The sequence below is a fragment of the Coregonus lavaretus genome, assembly GCF_964263955.1.
Source record: "Coregonus lavaretus genome assembly, chromosome: 19".
Classification (NCBI taxonomy): domain Eukaryota; kingdom Metazoa; phylum Chordata; class Actinopteri; order Salmoniformes; family Salmonidae; genus Coregonus; species Coregonus lavaretus.
In genome coordinates, this window is record NC_140006.1 from 28561250 (window position 1) to 28587643 (window position 26394).

The window sequence follows — 26394 nt, forward strand, 5'->3', positions numbered from 1 at the left end:
AACTACATTTTTTCAATTATGGCCGGATGAATGTTGACTGGCACACAATATGAGGGGTTGCTGAGATAGAGAGAGAGCGAGAGAGAGTGAGAGACAGAGAGGTGTTTGTTTTTGGTTGCTGAAGTCTACAGGGGAATGGCTGGTTTATAGAGAGAGGCACATGAGAGGAGTTGGCATGGTACCATTGCCGTTGGCCCTGAGCTGTGTACTGAACACTGAACGCGTTGGTGGGTCGGACCTCCCTTGGGCTGGATATTGGATCAGTCCTGCCCTGGCATATTGATCTCTCACCATTATGCAGCTTTAAAAGATTTCCATCCATTTCCCTAAGAATTATACGAGGGGAGTTATACTCATCATAGACATCTAGGCTAGGGTTTCCAATTGCACAATATCACTTCATGCCATGCTGGTAAAAGCAACTGGAAAATATCAACAAACTTTCAAGTTCCTAAAGATTTTTGTTTTAGTAAAGATACCTCTGCATTTTATGAAAACAAGTCTTAGGCCAATATGTTCAATAAAAGCAAACTGATTATCTTTGATAATTTTTTATACAAATCATGTCTATATTGTACGTAAATTTAACAGGGTAGTTTTGGCATACCAGAACCTCCCAAAATGATATTGCATGAAGCATTATGTTGAGTTTTTCTCAATTAGTGTTCATTGACCCTGATAGAGTGATTCATCCTGCAGAAAAAGGCATTTATCTAAAAACAACGATGACAAGCCCTGCTGCAGTCTGCTCATATTATTAGAGTAAGAAAACACACAACCACTTTAAACCATCACTCAGAGAAAATTATGTGTTGAATGACTATAGCAATTCTAATGAGCCTCAGGACACATTTCAAATGCATTCAGTGTACCGGAAAACAACCTTCTATAAACTTTCATCCTCTCTAAAGCTTTGTGTTGGGAATATCTATGATATGAGGATTCTTTAACTTTAACATTAACTTTTTCCATGGAGAGTTTTGCGCTTTTTATCCCCACCTAGGCTCTAATAGATTGCACCTGTCTATGGCTGTAGCCTATAGCTGACGATCACGATCACTTCCCTAAAATAAATCGTTACTTTCTTCTCGCCAAAACATGCTGGAAGGATATATGTCCTTTTACTCCAGAAGTATCACGAGATACGTGTGAATAAAAGTCATGACCAAACTGACCATAAATGTTTTAGCAGGGTGTGTCCACAGGAGAGCTGGAATCAGTCACTACCCATGGGAATCATGAGATAGTCTTCCATGCCTGTTGGAATATAAAGAGTAACAATGTCTGCGGAATTGGGAAGATGATAAGCAGAGCTCTGGGCTCCATATTCTGCATGAATTCCCAGGTCGAGTATGAGATAGCAGACGAGATACATATTTTATGTATTGCATGCTGCTCACTCAGTCTACAGCAGCAGGGGTGGGGTGAGCATGCAAGCTGGGGGCAAGAATTACTTCACAAACACCTAAACTCAACAGTTTTGAAGCATGATAAACAACCATGGTAACAGAGCAAAATGAATCAATCAAAACTGTGTACTTACATGTCATCATGTAAGTTGATGATAAAAAGATTTTGGGGGCTGTTTTGTTAGACTTTGTTAGACTGCTGCTGGAAAAACGTATGTGTTATGGCTTTACATCCCCTGCTATATTTTGGATAAAGAGTTACCTGTCTAACAGAACACAGAGGGTGTTCTTTAATGGAAGCCTCCAACATAATCCAGGTAGAATCAGGGCAGCCCCTTATTTTTTCAATCTTTACTAACGACATGCCACTGGCTTTGAGTAAAGCCAGTGTGTCTATGTATGCAGATGACTCAACACTATACACCTCAGCTACTATAGTGACTGAAATGACTGCAACAGCACAGCTGGCCCTTGGATGTACACAGAGAGCAAACAATAATATGCATGTCAATCTCTCCTGGCTCAAAGTGGAGGAGAGATTGACTTCATCACTACTTGTATTTGTGAGAGGTATTGACATGTTGAAAGCACCGAGCTGTCTGTTTTAAACGATTAGCACACAGCACAGATAACCATGCATACCCCACATGACATGCCACCAGAGGTCTCTTCACAGTCCCGAAGTCCAGAACAGACTATGGGAGGTGCACAGTACTACATAGAGCCTTGACTACATGGAACTCTATTCCACATCAGGTAACTGATACAAGCAGTAGAATCAGATTTAAAGAACAGATAGAAATACACCTTATGGAACAGCGGGGACTGTGAAGCAACACAAACATAGGCACAGACACATGCATACACACACACGATAACATGTGCACTATACACACAGATTTTGTGTTGTAGATATGTGGTAGTGGAGTGAGGCTATATACAGCAGGTACCGGTACAGACTCAATGTGCGGGGGCACAGGTTAGTCGAGGTAATATGTACATTCATTTTTTTGTAATTTTTATTTTTTTTGTAATTTAGCAGACGCTCTTATCCAGAGCGACTTACAGTCCGTGGGAATCGAACCCACAACCCTGGCATTGCAAACGCCCTGCTCTACCAACTGAGCTACATCCCTGCCGGCCATTCCCTCCCCTACCCTGGACGACTCTGGGCCAATTGTGCGCCGCCCCATGGGTCTCCCGGTCGCGGCCGGCTACGACAGAGCCTGGATTCGAACCAGGCTCTCTAGTGGCACAGCTAGCACTGTGATGCAGTGCCTTAGACCACTGCGCCACTCAAGAGGACCAAGTACATGTAGGTAGAGTTAAAGTGACTATGCATAGATAATAAACAGAGAGTAGCAGCAGCGTAAAAGAGGGGGTGGGGGCCAATGCAAATAGTCCGGGTAGCCATTTGATTAGCTGTTCAGGAGTCTTATTGCTTGGGGGTAGAAGCTGTTCAGAAGCCTTTTGGACCTAGACTTGGCACTCCGGTACCACTTGCCGTGCGGTAGCAGAGAGAACAGTCTATGACTAGGGTGGCTGAAGTCTTTGACAATTTGTAGGGCCTTCCTCTGACTCCGCCTGGTATAGAGGTCCTGGATGGCAGGAAGCTTGGCCCCAGTGATGTACTGGGCTGTACGCACTACCCTCTGTAGTGCCTTGCGGTCGGAGGCTGAGCTGTTGCCATACCAGGCAGTGATGCAACCAGTCAGGATGCTCTCGATGGTGCAGCTGTAGAACTTTTTGAGGATCTGAGGACCCATGCCAAATATTTTCTGTCTCCTGAGGAATAGGCTTTGTCGTGCCCTCTTCATGACTGTCTTGGTGTGTTTGGACCATGATAGTTTGTTAGGGATGTGGACACCAAGGAACTTGAAGCGCTCAACCTGCTCCACTACGGCCCTGTCGATGAGAATGGGGTCGTGCTCGGTCCTCTTCTTTTTCCTGAGGTCCACAATCATCTCCTTTGTCTTGGTCACGTTGAGGGAGAGGTTGTTATCCTGGCACCACACGGCCAGGTCTCTGACCTCCTCCCTATAGGCTGTCTCATCATTGTCGGTGATCAGGCCTACCACTGTTGTGTCGTCGGCAAACTTAATGATGGTGTTGGAGTCGTGCCTGGCCATGCAGTCATGGGTGAACAGGGAGTACAGAAGGGGACTGAGCACGCACCCCTGAGGGGCCCCCGTGTTGAGGATCAGCGTGGCAGATGTGTTGTTACCTACCCTTACCACCTGGGGGCGGCCCGTCAGGAAGTCCAGGATCCAGTTGCAGAGGGAGGTGTTTAGTCCCAGGGTCCTTAGCTTAGTGATGAGCTTTGAGGGCACTATGGTGTTGAACGCTGAGCTGTAGTCAATGAATAGCATTCTCACATAGGTGTTCCTTTTGTCCAGGTGGGAAAGGGCAGTGTGGAGCGCAATAGAGATTGTATCATCTGTGGATCTGTTGGGGCGGTATGCAAATTGGAGTGGGTCTAGGGTTTCTGGGATAATGGTGTTGATGTGAGCCATGACCAGCCTTTCAAAGCACTTCATGGCTGCAGATGTGAGTGCTACGGGTCGAATGTATTGTAATATTTTTTTTTATAGTGTAACTGCCTTAATTTTGACCAGGAAGAGTAGCTGCTGCCTTTGCAGCAGCTAATGGGGATCCATAACAAATACAAATCAGTTTCAAAAGCAACCAAAAATTATTTTATTCATAACAATCCACCCCACACAGTGAAAAGTGATGAATATTAGCCAAAAATATTTATATGATAAAGTAGCTCTAATCTACTTTTACTTCTTGCTCTAGATTGCTTCAGGCTTTAGAGATCAGTAAAATGATCTGGTATTGATGAGCCGTGGCACTGATTCATGGTCATGGATTTATTGAAAAGAGGAACACCTTAAATGACCTGCCTCTGCATTTCTGCATTCTCTCTCTCTCTCTAACGCAAGCACCACATGCCACACACAAACAAACACAAAGAGGAGCCAGCCAGTCAATACTTGCTGGCCTTAAGGCATATCGTGGGTACTTTTGCTAAAATAGTGGAACACTTTATGCTTTTGTGTGACATTTTAACCTTCAGAGTCAACCTTTCAAATCTCCCCTCTGTTCCCATTCAGAATCAACAAGACTGGAGTGCAAAGTTGTGTGGAGAGTTTTACAAAGGTTTAAAAAGTGTTTACAATAAATGTAAGGCAGTGAATGACAGTTTTGTGGAAATAGTGGTTCACTTTACTTTCTGAAGTTTTCTGAAGAGTTGACAATCCAACTGTTATGGTGCTTGGTGCTGTGCTTTGTGGAAATGTAACTAAAAAGTATGTATAGAAGGGGGAAAAAATTGAGAAGGTCTGGCAGAGATGTTTATCCCAAATGTGGAAGCAAATTTGAAAGTAAGATCCTTTTCCCCTTACAGTTGAATCTAACCAAATAATAATTTTTGACAAAGGACTGTAGTTTGGGTTTTTTCAAACCTAGCTCAGTCGTCCCCCTCTGTACAGGACATATAATTGCTGAACATGTTAATTCTGCATTAATATGGGCATTAACTTTGTTACAATTAATTAACAATTAGATGTTTCTGGTTGGCTTGACACAATTTAGTATTCCTCTGCCACACTGAAAATTCTAATGAATGCCGCCGTAATATAATTACAGTTTCAGTTGCTATCAACAGAGAAGCACGAACTCCTCGTGGCTTTTCTTGAAAATAAGGTCTCATCAACCCTTTCAAAGCCAGCCATCAACCCATCGCTCATGGCTTTTCTGAAATGGATTCAGTATAAGCACAACTGACACCCACATCCGTGTCTTTCTAAATCAAGATGATTGTGGCCTGGCAATTGGTCTTGATTAACTATTACCACTGAAATCAATTACCATGACAATGCACAGCACATGTATGGATGACAGACATTTACATTTTACATTTTAGTCATTTAGCAGACGCTCTTATCCAGAGCGACTTACAGTTAGTGAGTGCATACATTTTTCATACAGACAATACGGTTTGCTACATGTTTTCAGCATACTAATGAGACCAGGTTTACAGTTGCATCATGAAAATGGGAAATTTTACACTGTGAAATTGTGGAATGCATTACGATTGAATTTAGCTTTTGATTGATGTTTTGCGTTTTTTTTTTAATGAAAACATGTATCCCACCTTTGGATATTTCCTTCAATACTTCAGTAAATACTGTATATAATTAAAGTTTACAGAGGCGATTCAAACTGAGGCCCTGCTGTGCTCTCAATTACCGAATGTGGGTGTATTGTTCTTGGCAGGAATTCTACAAACTCCCAAGTCAGTGTGGACCTATTGGGGGATTAGTCAACAAACTAATAGAGTTGTTGCAATATGCAGATGGGATTCTTTTGGAGGCAGTGTTACCCACAGTAAGCAGCTTGGGTAATTATCTGGGCTATGTATTTTCAGAGTGATGTATAGGCAATTACGTGGCGTTGTGTTTATGGAGAAACGACGGCAGCTGGACAGGTGAAGCAATAACACATCATCGATCCTTTGGTACTTTGGGATTTTCTTAAAATCAAACCACTGGAAAATATGAGACCTAAAGACAGATTGGTGTTCCTTAATTATCAAGTGCTATAGAAATTTAGCGTGTACTGATGGTCCTAATTGCCCGTATGGTTGTTTGCTTAATTTTGGCTCCATCGGAACCCCGATGTAGATCTAATAGTGATATTCCGCTTGACTCGTCTCTGGCTACCTTTTAAGCCTTATCTCTGGAGACCATCTGCCCTGTGTAATGCTGACTGTACTCTTTATTAATGTGCAGTAAAGAGGTAAGCACCTGCTTTCCTGTTTGAAATATGTGTGGCATCTCACTTTTTAAGTGCCCTGAACAATGAGGTGTGGCTGAGAATCAGATTATTTTTACATTAATGCTTTTTCACACCCTCCTAATTGTTTTAGCTGATTAACTTGGCATGCTTCCAGTATTTAATTAAGACTCTTTTTCATTTTCAGGATTATGGCTTTTATTTATTTATCTTACATCTTGCAAAACAGTTACCTGGGGGCAAACTGTTACTGGAAGGACGAGATTTGAATCATCTTCATAAATTATTATCATATAGAAGTTACTGAGCAAGATGATTGACCTTTAATCAAATCAAATCAAGCTTTATTTATAAAGCACATTTCAGACATGGAATGCAACGCAATGTGCTTTACAGGAAAAAACTAATAAAAAACATTGAAAATAAAAGCTGAAATATTTACTACACAACAAACTTAAGATTAAAAAAACTAAAGAATGACACAAACTGAACAACTAAAACGCACCCTAAGGAAAAGCAAAGCTAAAAATATGTGTTTTAAGATCTCTTTTATATATGTCCACAGTTTCAGCCCCCCTCAGGTTGTCTGGCAGGCTATTCCAGAGGCTGGGGACATAGTAACTAAAGGCTGCCTCTCCCTGCCTCTTGGTCCTAGGAAGTTTAATCAGGAAGTTCTGTGCTGTTTCGCTGCTTGGCAACATCCAACCAGCAACTCTGATATAAAAAAATAAAAATAAACATCCCACAGCTTGATGCACGGGATGTTTATTTGGCAATGGTAGATTCTTATTTTTGAGGAAAATAAAATGTGCATCTCAGGGACCTGGTCTGCCTTTGCTTCTCTTTGAATGAGTGGGAAGCCTCGCATGTTTAAACACATACAGTATAGTTTTTGGGTTGGAATCACGATGCTATCGGTGTGATGCAGCTCGACGCATAAGGACACAAATCTTGCTGAACCAAGATATATAACAGCTGTTTGGCTTACCATAGCGTAGGAGGTGTACTCCTCATAATTGCTCTCATCCTTTCATCAAACCACGCTTAAGCAAATTGCTAGAATGAAACTGATGGAAAGTTCTGCCTTGGCTGACAGTTTTCATAATAGAGCCATAGTACAAACCCACTAACCTGGTACAATACATACACTTTTTCTTGCATAAAGCAATCCACCCTCAGCATGCAGCGATACAGAAATATTGTGGGACAGCTGGCGGGGTTGCTGAGTAGTTAAAACACTGAGTATGAGTACCTGAGTTCAAGAGGACATCTGGCATTCTGGTAATGGGACTACACCTGCTCTGCTGGGCCTGGCCATGAGGCAGGTGTCTGCCTACACTCACAAACAAACCCTTATTAAGTCAGACCCAATAAGGACTCACAGCTGCACTCATGCACACATTACTGGGCAGAACTTACAGGTATAGCATATACTATGTGCTCATTAAGCCACTGACCTGCCTGATACTGTGCCTTATGATATCCAATATAAAGCAGTGGAGAAACACACTATTTTTATGCTTTCTCCTAATGTATGGTCATTGCCGAAGTGCAGGTGTGAGACAAGTTAATTGTGTTTTTAAAGAGCAGTGTATGCCTGTGGGCCTTTGTGGGCCTGTGTGTATGTCTGAGTGTGCGTGCACGCGGAGTTGAGTGTGTGCGTATGTGGTATTCAGGGGTGTTAGGCACTGTGAACAATAACCACCTGCAAAACTTGGTGAATGCTACAAATGTGAATGGCACAAAAGGCACATAGTTCCCCAGACCATACTTGTCTGAAATGTTATTTCTAAGTGCGAGGCGAGCGGTAAAATGGTTTTCTATTCCACCCACCCTCGTACCTCCATACTGAATTCAAGACGTGTGTCTTCTCCTTGGTTTTCCTCTTGGGTAGAAAGGGGAAATAGGAAGGTACCTGAATTATGCAAGATGAACATTAAATGTCAAGGCTAAATTCAGTTTTGCCTTCATTGTCTCTCTGACATTTCTAGGATGTTCTATGCATTGTATAATTAGGAAGAACCTCTCGAGAGGAGCAATAAGCCCTGGTATGGAGATCTCAGTAAGAGGTGTTGCTCTTAGAACAGACTCATTTGAAAGGCAAATTTCAAGCAAGATTGGAAAGTCAGCACTATAATGTTTATGAATCAGTTGAGGCTCATTTTCCCCTCTAGCGTCATGAGATGACAACCATCATATAGGAAAAACTTTCATTGTGAGAAAAACTACACCACAAGTCATATTTTATTTATGCTAAAGTAGAATGTACACTTGAATTCAGCATGATGAAATAGCATTAGAATCTCATCTCCTGTTTACAACTGCAAAGCCCAACTGTGAAAAGGTAAGTTATAATAGAGTCTTGGCTGTATGGGATACAGGCAATACAGGGGTACAGGGAGGGAGGGAGGGAGGGAGGGATTATACAGAATGAAAGGAGATGTGAAAGCAGCAGCAGCTGCCACACAGTTTCTCCTCTTTACTGTATTTCTCCCAAATTGCACCCTATTCCCTATATAGTGCACTACTTTTGACAAGAACCCTATGGAGCCCTGGTCAAAAGTGCACCAAATAGCAAATAGGGTACCATTTGGGACGCAAATGGGTTTTCCTCCCCAGTGGAGTGTGCAGTGTGCAATAGGAGAGAGATAGTGTTTTAGACAGGCCCTATCTTGATGAGTGGGCAGGCAGATGATAGGTAGAATTAACTACTGTGATGCACAAAGGTTAAATAAAGTATTCATTATTATTTCATAGTGATTTAATTCTCTACATAATGTATATTTTGTCTTAGCTTTTGAAATAATGTATGGAATTCGGATAAGTTGGAATGCCAGGTGCTTCAAGACAGGATCACACTACATCACATTTTACAATTCTACAGACAGACTTATCTTTCACATTGTGAAACAAGAGTGAGCGACTTGTGAGGTGTTCACTTCACAGAAGATGGTGGTTGGTGTTCTATGTAATGCACAATACGGACTAGGAGGCTTCATTTGTATGTGAGATACAATAAATCAAAAATGATTCCTGAGCAGTATTGAAGGATGCACATTGTACTTACTGTATGTAATTACTATACAAAGTCATTACTAAATTAACATTGTTAATACAATACTGTGACTCAAGTAATTATAACGTTACCACACAGGTATTAGAACAACTTTTTGTAAAATGTTACCTTTTATACTGTATAGCTGTAGTCTAATATAAAGTGGAGATGATAATGTTATCTTTTTCAAAGCTTTATCCTGCATACTTTCTCCAAGTGATTTGCCTATTAAAATGGTTAATTAGATAAATGACCTAACTAATTGCCTATTAAAACAACATAATCCCATGGTACTACAAGTGTAAATTAAAGAATGGTAATTTACTGTCTGAACATGCATTTTGTTCTCTCAAATTAATTTGCATTGTGTTCTTGATCAAAATAGAAGACCAACAGGGAATACTATTGGTCCCATATCACTTGTACAGTTTGTTCTAGCTTGTTCTATTCTTGGGCCTAAACGTTTGATTGTGCACTGCAGATTCAACACTACAGTAACTTATTCATAAATAACAAAAACAAAAACCCTCTTTTTTTTAAGGATGTTTCAGACATGATAGCAATTCTTGTTTTGTCATAACAGCTTAGGATAATTGAGTGTGTCCTTACTTTTGTCAGCCTAAACAATCCAACAACGACAACTTAGACCTACAGTAGATCAATACTTGGCGTAAAGCTAGGTCCTCTTTTCAAGAGCAAGGTCCTTACAATTATGTTTTCATGTGATTTTGTCCACCGACACAAACTTGAAAGCAAAACTTAAAGAATCTACCTATGAGTGGATTCTACCTAGCAGTGGGTTTTTGACCATGGTAAAGAGCGCTACCGCATAAAATAACAGTGTGTTCTATTGAATTGAGACCTAAAATCTGTATTTTCTTATCATTCTTTCACACGTCTAGACTATTACTTGGTGTATAGCTTTCCAACACTAGCCAAAGAAAGGCTCTTGCAGTGTTGTTAGTACAGGCCAAGATTGAAAGCCTCGACCTGGGAGGGAAGTCTAGCCAGTTGTACTATTAAGTTTTTGGCTATGGAAAAAGTTATAAAGTTATTGCATGTGTGTTTGATTGAATTGATCCCTAAGGGAAGCTAAGGTTGTGAGGCGGATACGTAAGTTAAATCAACACAAGTGATACAAGTGTCAAGCGTAGTGTCTGTGATTTTCTATTCTTTCAAGTTGTCCTCTGAATTGAGCCCTAAAACATGTCCTCTCTCTTTTCCTTCATAGGTCAGGAGGGATTAGTTGAAGAATGCTGGTCCCAAGTGCCCAACAGGAAGATGGTGATGCGTTGGCCGAGCGCAACAGCTGTTAGATGGTTGCTGTTGATGCTCGTATGGCAGTGGACAGTGCTGGGCCACCTCGGCTGGGTTCTGGCCCTGGCTGAGGGGCAGCAGAGTAACAACCCCTCGCTCACTGCTGCCATCACCGGATGCCAGAGTGGCGACCAATTGGATTGGCTGCTGTCCGAGAAGGGACCTTTCCACCGTTGTCCAGAATACACAGAGTTCAAAGAACGCTTCCAGCAAGGCTTCTCCACACGCTATAAGATCTACAGGTGAGAATCTAGAGGCAAAGTGAGTGTGTTGCTGTACTGTATGTACTGTACTGTACCAAGCAAGAGCCAATATGATCTCCCATCAAGTTATTTTTCAACATCATTACCTTTATTCTAAATGTAATACCAAATGTGATGTACTCTATCTGATAAGCCTTCAATTTACATTTGAATATCCTCAGCTTAGAATATATATTTTACTTTGACCCTTTCATGCATTTTACTTTCCTCCATCACACAGCCAGGCCTATTTTATTTTGTTGTTGCTGCATGCTCCCCATGGTGCTTCATTCACCTCAGTCAAATTATAGCTCCAGATTACTGGCAACATATTTTCTGCTGTGATGCTAATGCTACTTCAGTGTGGGCATGTTGAAGGGGTGTAGGTGAATTTATTTACTGTAAGAAACCAATTCATTCAGAAATCTGCTTGTCACATAAGTTTTCTACTCGTACAACTTGAAATGATAGCTTCATTGCAGATGGTCTGAGTATAGCTAGACATGATAGGTGTAGTTTTCTGACAGAAGTTGGATGGATCATGCTTGCTTCTCTTTCATGCTCTGGGACAGTGTTAGAAATGACTAGGACAAGGAACTGAAATGCAGATTCTTACGGATGGATATCTTTTCAGGGGAGACATGTCATCAACTTTTGCAGTTGCAATATTGCTTTAGTTTTCAGAAATATCTGCAGTTTGTTTATTTCTAGTCTGCTGAATGCTTTCAGAGAGACCTAGGAAAAGAGCCAATCAAATGTAACTCATAAGATCAAAACTTGTCTTTATCATATTACTTAAAAATGCATTTTGGTGAAGTGTCTAGCTTAGTTTTTACCCCTGCAATTTGTGTTTGAATGAATCCCAGCATGCTGTTCTGCTGTTTTCCATTATCATGGATTGTATCTACTCTGTTGGTCAAGTTTGGCCTCTTTCTCTGCCGTCTTTGCCTCCTCTGCCCCCTACCCACATGTAGCTGACATTGACCAACTCCCCCCTGCATGCCAGATCCAAAACCCAGCACAGGGAGAGAAGCTGGGCAGAAAAAGGCCTGCAGATCTGTGACGGTATCAGGCAGAGAGCACATCCAGTACTGTTTGAAAGGTAGCTTAGCAGTGTGTGTATTGTGTGAGAGCGCAATGTTGTCCGAACAACACCTCAGTCGTCGATGGACATCAATGAGGTTTCCCCCACAAGCCGTTTGTGCTGCTAAGGCCTTTTGATATGTTAACTGATCTTATTAAAGGACACCCAGAGAGAAAGTAGGTGTGTACATCTGCACATTATGAGTAGGGAACACCAACTGGGTTATACAGAGGAAGGCTGATTTTATTCCCCCTCTCTGCCTGGTCACAGCTGCCCTACGGGTGGTGCACTGAAATATTTCTGCCAAAGCAAACTCAGTCATCCTTTCTGTTACCTTCTGGAGTGAAGGGGCTTTGTACTATTTGAAAAGCAAGCCTAACATTGTGTAATCTTTCAGTGTTGTGCAGGGAGAATCCGATTCTGTAAGTGCCATTGACATTGTAACTACACTGAACAAAAATATAAACGTGACATGTAAAGTGTTGGTCCAATGTTTCATGAGCTAAAATAAAAGATCCCAGAACTTTTCCATACGCACAAAAAGCTTATTTAGCTCAAATGTTGTACACTAATTTGTTTACATCCGTGTTAGTGAGCATTTCTCCTTTGCCAAGATAATCCATCCACCTGACTGGTGTGGCATATCAAGAAGCTGATTAAACAGCATGATCATTACACAGGTGCACCTTGTGCTGGGGACAATAAAAGGCCACTATAAAATGTGCAGTTTTGTCACACAACACAATGCCACAGATGTCTCAAGTTTTGAGGAAGCATGCAATTGGCATGCTGACTGCAGGAATGTCCACCAGAGCTGTTGCCAGAGAATTGAATGTTCATTTCTCTACCATAAGCCAACGTCGTTTTAGAGAATTTGGCAGTACGTCCAACCGGCCTCACAACCGCAGACCACGTGTATGGCGTTGTGTGGGCGAGTGGTTTGCTGATGTCAACATTGTGAACAGAGTACCCCATGGTGGCGGTGGGGTTATGGTATGGGCAGGCATAAGCTACAGACAACGAACACAATTGCATTTTATCGATGGCAATTTGAATGCACAGAGATACCGTGTCGAGATCCTGAGGCCCATTATCGTGGCATTCATCCACCGCCAGCACCTCATGTTTCAGCATGATAATGCACCGCCCAATGTCGCAAGGATCTGTACACAATTCCTGGAAGCTGAAAATGTCCCAATTCTTCCATGGCCTGCATACTCACCAGACATGTCACCCATTGAGCATGTTTAGGATGCTCTGGATCGATGGTACGACAGCGTGTTACCGTTCCCGCAAATATCCAGCAACTTCACACAGCCATTGAAGAGGAGTGGGATAACATTCCACAGGCCACAATCAACAGCCTGATCAACTCTATGCGAAGGAGATGTGTCGCGCTGCATGAGGCAAATAGTGGTCACACCAGATACTGACTGGTTTTCTGATCCACGCCCCCACCTTTAAAAAAAAAAAAAGGTATCTGTAACCAACAGATGCATATCTGTATTCCAAGTCATGTGAAATCCATAGATTAGGGCCTAATTTATTTATTTCAATTGACTGATTTCCTTATATGAACTCTAACTCAGTAAAATCTTTGAAATTGTTGCATGTTGCATTTATATTTTTGTTCAGTATACGTAGCATGTATTTACTATGCATGTGAAATGTGTAAAGATGCAGTGGGGAGAACAAGTATTTGATACACTTCCGATTTTGCAGGTTTTCCTACTTACAAAGCATGTAGAGGTCTGTAATTTTTATCATAGGTACACTTCAACGGTGAGAGACGGAAACTAAAACAAAAATCCAGAAAATCACATTGTATGATTTTTAAGTAATTAATTTCCATTTTATTGCATGACATAAGTATTTGATCACCTACCAACCAGTACGAATTCTGGCTCTCACAGACCTGTTAGTTTTTCTTTAAGAAGCCCTCCTGTTCTCCACTAATTACCTGTATTAACTGCACCTGTTTGAACTCGTTACCTGTATAAAAGACACCTGTCCACACACTCAATCAAACAGACTCCAACCTCTCCACAATGGCCAAGACCAGAGAGCTGTGTAAGGACATCAGGGATAAAATTGTAGACCTGCACAAGGCTGGGATGGGCTACAGGACAATAGGCAAGAAGCTTGGTGAGAAGGCAACAACTGTTGCCGCAATTATTAGAAATTGGAAGAAGTTGAAGATGACGGTCAATCACCCTCGGTCTGGGGCTCCATGCAAGATCTCACCTCGTGGGGCATCAATGATCATGAGGAAGGTGAGGGATCAGCCCAGAACTACACGGCGAGACCTGGTCAATGACCTGAAGCGAGCTGGGACCACAGTCTCAAAGAAAACCATTAGTAACACACTATGCCGTCATGGATTAAAATCCTGCAGCGCACGCAAGGTCCCCCTGTTCAAGCCAGCGCATGTCCAGGCCCGTCTGAAGTTTGCCAATGACCATGTGGTCTGATGAGACAAAAATATAGCTTTTTGGTCTAAACTCCACTCGCCGTGTTTGGAGGAAGAAGAAGGATGAGTACAACCCCAAGAACAGCATCCCAACCGTGAAGCATGGAGGTGGAAACATCATTCTTTGGGGATGCTTTTCTGCAAAGGGGACAGGACGACTGCACCGTATTGAGGGGAGGATGGATGGGGCCATGTATCGCGAGATCTTGGCCAACAACCTCCTTCCCTCAGTAAGAACATTGAAGATGGGTCGTGGCTGGGTCTTCCTGCATGACAACGACCCGAAACACACAGCCAGGGCAACTAAGGAGTGGCTCCGTAAGAAGCATCTCAAGGTCCTGGAGTGGCCTAGCCAGTCTCCAGACCTGAACCCAATAGAAAATCTTTGGTGGGAGCTGAAAATCCATATTGCCCAGCGACAGCCCCGAAACCTGAAGGATCTGGAGAAGGTCTGTATGGAGGAGTGGGCCAAAATCCCTGCTGCAGTGTGTGCAAACCTGGTCAAGACCTACAGGAAACGTATGATCTCTGTAATTGCAAACAAAGGTTTCTGTACCAAATATTAAGTTCTGCTTTTCTGATGTATCAAATACTTATGTCATGCAATAAAATGCAAATTAATTACTTAAAAATCATACAATGTGATTTTCTGGATATTTTTTTAGATTCCGTCTCTCACAGTTGAAGTGTACCTATGATAAAAATTACATACCTCTACATGCTTTGTAAGTAGGAAAACCTGCAAAATCGGCAATGTATCAAATACTTGTACACTGTATATGTGATTTGAGTTTCGAGGAGCCCCCATGCCTATGAATAAATTGAATGTGTGGGTCACAGGGGGAAGGATGCTTAAATTCCCTGCAGAATCTAGCTATGGTGATTGTCAAACAAAGAGCTTCTGCTGCTGGCTGTGGTCTTGCCAGGTTTCTCTCACAGACAAGGTTTGCAACTCAATAGATATCCCTTTGAAATAATGGTGACATGAATAAATACAATTGTATTTCATGTGGTCTGTACATAATGAACCACTTTGAATAAATACAATTGTATTTCATGTGGTCTGTACATAATGAACCACTTTGAATAAATACAATTGTATTTCATGTGGTCTGTACATAATGAACCACTTTGAATAAATACAATTGTATTTCATGTGGTCTGTACGTAATGAACCACTTTGAATAAATACAATTGTATTTCATGTGGTCTGTACGTAATGAACCACTTTGAATAAATACAATTGTATTTCATGTGGTCTGTACATAATGAACCACTTTGAATATATACAATTGTATTTCATGTGGTCTGTACATAATGAACCACTTTGAATAAATACAATTGAATTTCATGTGGTCTGTACATAATGAACCACTTTGAAACAAGGTAGAGGAGCAGCCCTTTTTGCAGCTTGGGTATTCTTCTTTCATTGGCCTTCATTTGGTAGGAAATAGGAAAGAAAGGGAAGGATGTTTACAATATCCAGACAGGAAAATACTCTCCCAGGAGGTGTTTTGGGATGATAGATGCGTTCCCTTAAGAAACATTACTGCTGGCTCATTGTGCTTTTGGTGCCATGAGAGGTGGCAGCACTGACAGCCTATAGAGACCATACTGAGCGCATCCAGGCCCCTACGGCTCTTGTAACTGGTAACAGCTCATTCTGGAGGCAACAAGAGCTGTCAAGACAATAAAACAAGAAATGAGACATTGTCACAAATGATTACGTTAGGAGTTACAATGCTAGTAGAGAAATCTGAAACAATTCTGATGAAGAAGAGCATTTTCTTAATAAAGGGAAGATGATTAATGAGTGAAATGTCTGGCAGCTATAGATTTTTCAGGCCCTGAAATGTGATCTGTGAGAGATTGGTGTAGGGTTCTGAGGCGCTCCGGCTTTGTGTAGATGACTTGATGTAATTTCCACCTCTCTACACTAACCAAAATCTAATTTCATATTATGAATTGAATTTATGTTTTGCCTTCAGGAATATGAGTTTTGCTGACTAGTATTTCTTTTTTGGCATTGTGTTGTAATGTTTACGTTTTTGCTGAAAGCATTATTTTGTTATTTTGTATTGGCTTAACGTTAGTTTTTTGTTGTAATCTTTCTTTAAAAATTAATGGGTAAAGCTTTCAAAATACAATAAAGCCCTTCAGTACGAACTGATCTTTAAAAGGACTCTTTCAAAAAGCAGACATCAGTTGTTCAATTTAGGTTCAGTAAAGGGACTGTTGGTTTCAGGGTGAATATAAAAACATTAACTAGAAATTAAAGGGACAAGCTGCCTGTCTCACATTAGGTCAGACAGGAGGGACAATTGATTACATTTCCTATTTTCTTATCAGCCATTTTCCATAATGTTAATTATTGATGGAATTGTCTGAGGGAAAAATTTAAATTATTTGCTGTTTTCATTTTCTAGCTTTTTATGCTATTGACTCCGGTTACACAGTTGAGAAATCTAATTACTCTGTTGAATGCTGTGACTCCCCATGTACAATTAACAAGATTAATTTGAATTCTAATGGAGAATCAGAATGTGCTATTCAACTTGTGGAAATGTATGTTTTTAGCCATTGGTGCACTCGCACAATACATTATCCAATTTAGTAGAAATGTTACAATTACTGAAAAGGAAGATCTTTGAGCTCAGAATTATTCTTCATTCAGCTAGACAATTTGAGTTCTCTGAGAGGAAATGTTTAACTGACTCAAATTAGATGGACAGTGTTCCAAGACACACCTATTCTGCTGAGCATAAACAGTCTAGTGGAATGTGCTATGCCAGCACATGATAGGGATACACAAGGGAGAAAGGGAAGAGCCACTAATTACCGTTTGCATTTTTAGCTCTAAAGACCCTGTGAATCTCAAAGAGATGTGTGCAGTAAAGTATACTCCTATTGTCTAAACCTGTGCTATTTCAGTAATGTATTTTGAGAAAGTCTTTGTATCTCTGCATCAGAGGTTTCTGCAAGTTACAACATACTTTTGTCCAGACCAGACCAGCCCTGTCTGGCCCTGAAAAATTTAGAGAATCAATATCAAAAGTGTACTTGAAAAGTCTTCCAAGAAATTGCTACAATACTTCACAAAAACACATTGAAATGATAGACCGCCTCCTCAGTTAATGAGGGCCAAATATTAATAAGCTGGAAACCCAGTTTTCAGCTTCCAGAGGAAATGGGGCAGATCAACCATTCCCCTCTTGCTTCTCAAAATAGCTCACAGAAATCTAACACGGAAAGAGAGGCATTCAACGCCTTGATTTGCCGGTGTGTGGCTAATATATACGGCAAGCAGCAGATGTGATCCAGGTTAAACCCATACCTACTGTACAGTAGGTGATATTTTGCATGGCTTTAGGCTGCTTTATCCAAGCATGCTTTATGAAGAAAAAAATCTAAATCAACGCAGGTGTGGAATACAGCCTCACCTGCAAGATCTAATAAAAAAGTGAGCTCCAAAAGTAAAAAAGTGACACGTTGTGTTGATTTGGCTCTGTACTCCAGCACTTTGAATTTGAAATGATACAATTACTATGAGGTTAACGTGCAGACTATCATCTTTAATTTGAGGGTATTTTCATCCATATCGGGTGAACCATTTAGAAATTACTTTTTGTACATAGTCCCCCCATTTTAGGGGACCAAAAGTATTGGGACAAATTCACTTATGTGTATTAAAGTAGTCCAAAGTTTAGTATTTCGTCCCATATTTCTAGCACGCAATGATTATATCAAGCTTGTGACTCTACAAACTTGTTGGATGCATTTGCTGTTTGTTTTATGCCCAATAGAAATGAATGGTAAAAATGTATTGTGTCATTTTGGAGTCACTTTTATTGTAAATAAGAATATAATATTTTTTAAAACACTTCTCCATTAATGTGGATGCTACCATGATTACGAATAGTCTTGAATTAATATGAATAAAGATGAGTGAGAAAGTTACAGACGCACAAATATCATCCCCCCCCCCCAAAAAAAAAACACACAAAAAAACATGCTAACCTCCCCTGTTATTGTAATGGTGAGAGGTTAGCATGTCTTGGGGTTATGATATTTATGCGTCTAACTTTCTCACTCATCAGTATTCACGATTCATTCAGGACTATCCGTAATCATAGCAGCATCCACATTAATGTAGAAGTGTTTAGAAACGTATTATATTCTTATTTACAATAAAAGTGACTCCAAAATACATTATTTACCATTCATTTCTATTAGGCACAAAATAATCTGAAACACAACCAAAACAAACAGCAAATGCATCCAACAAGTTTGAAGCTTCACAAGCTTGATGAAATCATTGTGTGCTAGGAATATGGGACCAAATACTACACTTTGGACTACTTTAATACACATATACAGTACCAGTCAAAAGTTTGGACACACCTACTCATTCCAGGGTTTTTCTTTATTTTTACTATTTTCTACAGTAGAATAATAGTGAAGACATCAAAACTATGAAATAACACATATGGAATCATGTAATAACCCAAAAAAGTGTTAAACAAATCAAATAATATTTTTTATTTGAGATTCTTCAAAGTTGCCACCCTTTGCCTTGATGATAGCTTTGCACACTATTGGCATTCTCTCAACCAGCTTCATGAGGTAGTCACCTGGAATGCGTTTCAATTAACAGGTGTGCTTTGTGGAATTTCTTTACTTCTTAATGCATTTGATCCAATCAGTTGTGTTGTGACAAGGTAGGGGTGGTATACAGAAGATAGCCCTATTTGGTAAAAGACCAAGTACATATTATACCAACAATGGAATATTTTTTAGTAGGCAAGACCATAAGCAAATAGGTAAACTGGGATATGACTAAAGAGTTGGACTGTAACTTTGTTCTTACAGTCTTTGAAATTGTACAAGTACCAAGTAACAGTATGCAATTACAGTTTAATTACATTGTCCTGTGGCATAATGCCTATGTAGTGTTAGGTTGGACTAAATATGTTTTGTATACTTTCTTTCATTGAATCATGATCAAACACTTTCCATGTTGTATATGTTGTCATGTAAGTGCAAATGTCTTTGATGTCTGACAATCATACATAACTAATGTAACAGCTGGTTGTGACAATATTGTAATGCTGACTTCAAATAATCTGCAAAATATGTGTTGATGTGGAATGTGAAGTTCTATTTTTCCCCTTGGGACAATAGCATTTTATTGTCGCTGTTTTGTTCTTTTTTTGTTCTGAAGGAATACATAGATATACTAATATTCAAATTGAATAATAGTTTTTATTGTAAATGTATGCACTCAAGCTATATTTTCTGCTGATATTTGTATTCTCTCACATATGCAAGTATCAACCTATGAAATAACCCAAACACCATGAATCAGATGGATTTCCAAATTCTACAATGGTTCACTTGCAGGGAATTCAGCCATTGGAAAGTGAACAGCTTGGCTACAGAGAAGAGGGACGTTTTTAAGGCCCCCTTGCCACTGGCGCCAGAGTTTTTACGCAACCTGAGGCTACTGGGTCGAAGGCCAAGTCTGCAACAGATCCACGAGAACTTGATCAAAAAATATGGGACTCACTTTTTGGTGTCTGCTACTCTAGGAGGTAAGCAGCTACACATACACTCTAGGCTAAGGGATGTTGTTGCTCATCGCAGTTTGTTCTCAAAATAACTTCAGTTTAACGTCATCTCCTCAGATATTGATCATGTTGACTGCCTCAAAACAAGCCAAAGGCTACACTGTGCTCATGATATCACTGTTGACAGTGTCATACTGGTAATTTATGTCAACAGAAACTTTATTTTTACTATTCAACATAAATTAACGTTAAAGCTAGAATCCTTAGTTGCTACATCCATTTTTGAATTTATAAAGAGATATACCCATTGTTATTGAAGAATATAACTTATAAATGCCTAATGAGCTTAGTTCAACTGTCATTTATAACCCAAAATATAAGCTTGTTTTACTCCAATGTTTGTAAACAAAGTAAATGTAAACAAACACTGTATAGCCTCAAAACATATTATGGATGTTCCTGCATTCATAGCTCTGTCTATGAATTTGAGAGTGGTTACATTTCTCCAGCCACATCTTTTAGCTTTTTAGCGAAACAGGGTAGGGTAGAACGCTTTGTAATTATTTATATTAAGGATTCTAGCTTCAATACATATTGTCAGTCATTCTCTGTTAGTATGGACAGAATCTACTTGGTGTTGATTAGACAATCCATGAAATTCCAATATTTATATTTTGAGATGTGGAATGCATTACTGTGCCTAGCATCTAAATAATCGATTGAACAAACAGTCATGGTCCTGGTCTCTAAACATTTGCTGTGACATCAACCAGAATATTATGTCTGATGAGATGTAGGCACTAATTATGATGTCACTTAATGGTGGATTGATGAAGTGAAGTTACAGAGTTTAAATGACAGGAGAGATACATGCAGTAGCAAAGCCATAGTGAGCTCTCATAATCAACGGCTCAAATCAAAAGGGATGGGACCACACTGCATGCTAATGAGATGATCGCAAATAGCAATGCACACATTCTTCTGCTGGGTGCTGATGGTATCTCATAGCCTCAAGGTAGATGAGAGCTAAGCACACTGTCTGGTCTAGCAGAATCATGTGAATACTGTGGTGTTATTTAGAAAAGTCTGGGGTTTCATACAAGACAGAGATATACCTTTATAATCTGTCTGCAGTCTATAAACTTTTGTCTGAATTCCTCCGTTAATTCCTCTCGTGGAGGATAATGTCACCCATTACTCTCAACAAGTATTAAAAATGTAGTGTCATTATGATTCAAGTGACCCAGTTGTTCTAGTTGTTCGTTATTATTAAGGACTATGGGCATCTTTGACTGAAGTTCCCTCTTGGAAAAATAGTTATTCTGTTCTTCTATTCTATCTTTCTACAGGAGAAGAATCGTTGACAATCTTCCTGGATAAGCAGAAGCTCAGTAAGAAATCGGAGGGACAGGGAAACAGCTCGGTGGTCTCCCTGGAAGTATTGCATCAGTTGGCTGCCTCTTATTTCACAGACCGCGAGAGCACCTTGAGAAGACTTCACCACCTACAGATAGCCACCTCTGCCATAAAGGTAAATCTACTGCTACTCTCAAGGACACTCAGTCATTGAAGCATCCCATTTCTTTTTCTGAATATATTTGATTCGTTTGCTAGAGTATATCCAATTTGTCAGTGGGTTATACATGGAAGTTGTATTTGGCCGGTTAGTTTTCATTTGAATGTGAAATGGAATGATGGTAGGCTACTGAGACCTTTGGCATTGAGAAATCGTTCCGTGTGTCTGTAATACAATGCTCAACTACAGTAAAGAAAGGATGCATGGGTAATGTTTTGTTGCTTAGCAGCTAACTACTCAGCATACATTTGAGTTCTACACACACACTAAAAGGCAGTATTCTCATCTGCATGCATCGAGTACTGATGTATCATGATGACAGGAGGTGAGTGGGTGGACAGGGTTGGCTTTCAACATTTATTCAAATAACGGCTGTAAGATTTTCCAACTTTTCACCTCGGATAAAATAACTTAATCTGAACATTTCGGACTTGATCGTGATTTTAGATAAGTGCTTGCCCAACATGTTGTGCTGTGACTCTTAAAAAGCTTTTCAGATGTTATTTTACACCAAGCAGAAAGAGCTATACAGCCTGTACTGTAGTGCATTGCAACTGGTGATTTTCCATTTAGCCTATTAGATTCAAGTGGGGTATTTTTTGCTTTTTAATTATCAGACTTTCCCTTATTTAGACAACATCCTGGTCAGCTAGTCATTCACATTGTACCTTAAATTGACAAATGGGTTACAGTTTATTTTCTGGGTATTTACCAGCACAGCTACATACCATTTGGTCTCTATTGTTCTCTGGTTGCCTCTAGAGGACAAATGTCCCATTTGACCTATGGTACACTTCACTGTCATCATGACCACATACAGTACAATGTCATTATTTGTTATGACACTCAATTGTCCTGGGGATATTGCGAGTAGGTTTGAGCTTAGACTACACCGACAGCAAAATATAACGATAATGATAGCAATATGACATCATCCCAGTAACAGTCCTATACTGTATGCTCCAGCTTGATCTACTTTAAACTGCATTTAACTCAATCTACTTCAATAGCTCTGTTTGGACTGTAAGATTATTTGTCAAAGTCTATAGAGCTACCATTACCATTTTACAGAGTACTGGTACCTTCATGTTTGTCAGAAAGTTTCACAATGGGCTCTACTAGCTATATGTATCCAAGCTAACTGGCAGACAGCAGGACCATCTAAATAACATTAGCTGTCAGGTCTGATGAAGCACCAGGACTCAGTGAAAGGATAGACAGTTAAACACTCACATTAAGAAGGCTTCAGCCCTGCAGTGCTTCAAGACGAGAAGCTGCTGGTTACATTTTTGCTAAATTATCATCTCTAGTATGTGAGCCACCTGCTCCTCAATGCTCTGCCAACTCAGGTAATCATCCAGGAGAGAGTGGGTTTTGCTTGACCTGTCTGCGTACATGCCTTTAGGCTTTGTGTTTGCAATGAAACCGCTGGAGGAGGAATTAAATATATTATCTTATGTTAGTGCAGGGCGACCATGAAGTACTTCAACTTAGTCTGAATATATTGCAGTCTTGTAGTTGAAACAGATTCACAGACACAACTGTAGTTGAAACATATTCACAGACACCTTCACAGACACAACAGTAAGACGAATGCAGTATAGTCCACAATGCATAGCATGTATTGTTGCACTGACTTGGTATTGTTTGACGGGTCGATTGAAAAACAATAATATCCAATTAATAATTTGTAAAATACCTTATTAATTGAGTCTATTGTAGCTTACTGGCAGCATTTCTTTGACAATAAATACAATTTTACTCCTACATAACTGCAAGGGAGATTTGGAAGGAGATTTGCAAGGGAGGTTTATATTGATGGGTGAGATTTTATGAGGACAAAGTGGCACCACATCATTTGTAAAACATCATTTACTGGTCAAAATTGCTCAGCCAGAGGCATATCGTTCGTATTATTGCTAATTGTCCCATCATTAGCTTATACTCAGAAACCAACATTTGTATTTTTTCATCTCTTTCACTATTGTGTTCTTGTACATTCTTCTCATCCAATAACTAACTGCACTCTTAGGAAAAAAAGATGCTATCTAGAACCTAAAAGGGTTCATCAGCTGTCCCCATAGGAGAACCCTTTGAATAATACTTTTTGGTTCCAGGTAGAACTCTTTTGGGTTCCATGTAGAACCCTTTCCACAGAGAGTTCTACATGGAACCCAAAAGGGTTCTACCTGGAACCCAAAAGGGTTATCCTATGGGTAGTACAGCTGAAGAACCCTTTTGGAACCCTTTTTTCTAAATGTGTGGAAAGTCTCATATGTACAGGATCTTGCCTTTTCACGGTTGCCTTTTCAATATTCGAGCTCCTTACTACTGTATATTATTCATATTTCAATGACAGGAGTTGCAGGGGCATCATTTCATTTTTTCTGATTTCTCCTGGCTTTTGGCAAGATAGCATTTTTTGACAGATGTGACATCTGAAAAATAGTACAGATGATAGTTCTCTGACTATCAGCTCAGATGAATGCAGAAGTATTTTGGTATGGTTAGACAACCGCCCATACTGTTTACTTTACTGCCAGAAACGGGAACAAACAGGTGCATGATTCACCAGTAATAAGGCATTAAAATATCTCCTTGTTTCCTAGGTAACAGAAACTAGGACTGGGCCCCTTGGATGCAGTAACTATGACAGCCTTGATTCTGTTAGCTCTGTCTTGGTACACAGTCCTGAAAATAAAATACATCTAAAAGGTAAGCTATTTTACTCCGTTCTCAAAAGGGTTTGACTGTGTTCTACAATATTTGTGTATAATCATAGAAATAGAATGAATAGAACGGTCTTGGAAGCTCCAACCCTGGCAATTTGACTGGTAAGGGCTGTTCTTTGGCCCGAGTCAAAGCCAAGGGCCGGGAAACAGCCCTTAGGAGGGAGTTATCACATGATAATCCATGGGTTCAAGGGTCTTATAGCTTTTATAAAATGTTTGCCAACATATTTTTAAAAAAGTTTAACGACATTTTACAAAAATGAGGAAATTAGTTTTATTACATCCTTCCACCAGACAATATAGTTCGGGCAAAAGCCAGTTGTTAGTTCTGAAGTTGCTAACCTAAGAGGCTGGTTGTTAATTCTATTCTTATGTTTTGACCCAGTCGTTCATTCTATTAATTCCACGTTGCTATGCTAAACAAATAATTGGCATGTAGCTAGCTAGCAGAGGTTCAATGATTACAAGAGAGACAGTATGAAAAATGTATGCTCTCACTAACTGTAAGTCGCTCTGGATAAGAGCGTCTGCTAAATGACTAAAATGTAAAATGTAGACAAGAACTTCAATAAATAATGATTTAATAAATGACTTATAAATAGGCAACAACCAGCTAGCTGATTGTTGAGTCAATAAGATCGTTATGGATGATTGCTAGGCTAACATTACTTTTCCTTTGCCAGCTAGCTAGCCAAGTACAGCTAACACACAATCACATCAAGCAGTTGAAGTGACAGCAAAGTATGTGCATTTCCGTTTCTATTGCCAATTCTTTGGATATATCCATTACAATGATCCTGATAAATGAATTCACCTGGATCAGAGAAGCTGTCAGTCACGTTCATATGCATGGCACGGTGGAGATCGCAAAACAAACCAAATGATAGGCTAGTAGAATGGGGAAATATTGTCTAGACACTTTTTTCCATGAAGTTTATAAATTGACTGGCTGGGCTATGGGACAGTGGATGCACATTGATACATCTAATGGAACTGATAACAGGCATTACCCGTGGAATGCGGGAATTGTGGTGCTCTAACTCCCTGCTATCAACCAATCAACATCCAGGATCCAAACAACCCGTTTTATAAGATGCACTAATTTCCATGATGTTTTGGAATGTTCTATCAACTGATGCTGGATTGCCATGGTAAAGTAGAATGTTCATTCAAATGATGCTAACTGATGTGGCTCATGCAATGGAACACATTTTTTGTAATGTCAGTTGAGTTGACTCAACAAATCACAGCACAGATTTAAGGGTACATGTTCTGCTTTTACTTAGGGTGTGTTCGTAAATTCAATCTGGAGTGCCAGAGTGTGCTCAGAGGGTGCTCTGGGCGTTCGTAAATTCAGAGCGTTGTCAGATTGTCCATTCGTAAATTCAGAGCATTTCGCTCTCGGAGCGTTCAGAGCGCACACCTCTCAACGGCAGTCAAGCACCCAAGCTAACTGGCTAACATTGGCTAGCTTGCTAGTTACTTCCAGACACAAATGAGAGAACACCTCACTCTGACCATTTTACTCGCCCTAGCAGGGCTGGTTAGGCTGTTCATGTTATCTAGAGCGTTGGTGACTGTAACTGTGCTGCTGGCAACAATTTAATTATGTTTTTTTTGCCTACGTTTACTGACACCCGTCATATTCAACGGGTTTGCAATTTTTTTTATTTGTGAGTTATTCTGTCCTCTGGCACATTCAGACGAGAGTGCTCTGAAATCGGATTAGATAGCCAGAGTGCATTTAGGAACGCACCCTTAGTGGTGCACGACTCCAACTCCTGTGGTTGGTGTCGACTCTTGCTCGACTCCCAAAACACGCTGAAACGGATGTACACTCACATACACACTACCTCTTTATTGCAGAGTCCTACTAGAAAGACTACATTTACGTTCTAGAGGACTGACATGAGTATGATGCTGCCCATTTGCTCATCAATTTAGCCTATAATACCTATTTTGTTTGAATATAGAAGGTGATGTGTAGGTACTAGAATATTTCAGTGATATTTCTGCTGTGTTCGGCCTTGACTGATCCCATGGGATGATGCGGCACACTCTACGCTGATAAGCCTATTCTTTGCCATGTTATAGCCCTATTCAGACGGGTATTACTAGAGACGTTGGTTTTGTAATTATTAC

At 40.2% G+C, this 26394-nt stretch overlaps 1 protein-coding gene across 1 annotated transcript in view; it reads left to right on the forward strand.

Annotated features, from left to right (window-relative positions):
* Positions 1-10545: 10545 nt before the first annotated feature.
* Positions 10546-26394, forward strand: part of LOC311146837 (BMP/retinoic acid-inducible neural-specific protein 3-like) — a gene marked incomplete at both ends in the record, with an annotated part of 52338 nt that continues 36489 nt past the window's right edge. The window contains 4 exons of the mRNA XM_084183434.1: positions 10546-10823; positions 19778-19968; positions 21294-21475; positions 24130-24235. Coding sequence (XP_084039560.1) covers positions 10546-10823; positions 19778-19968; positions 21294-21475; positions 24130-24235 — 757 coding nt within the window. The remainder of the gene's footprint in view (positions 10824-19777; positions 19969-21293; positions 21476-24129; positions 24236-26394) is intronic.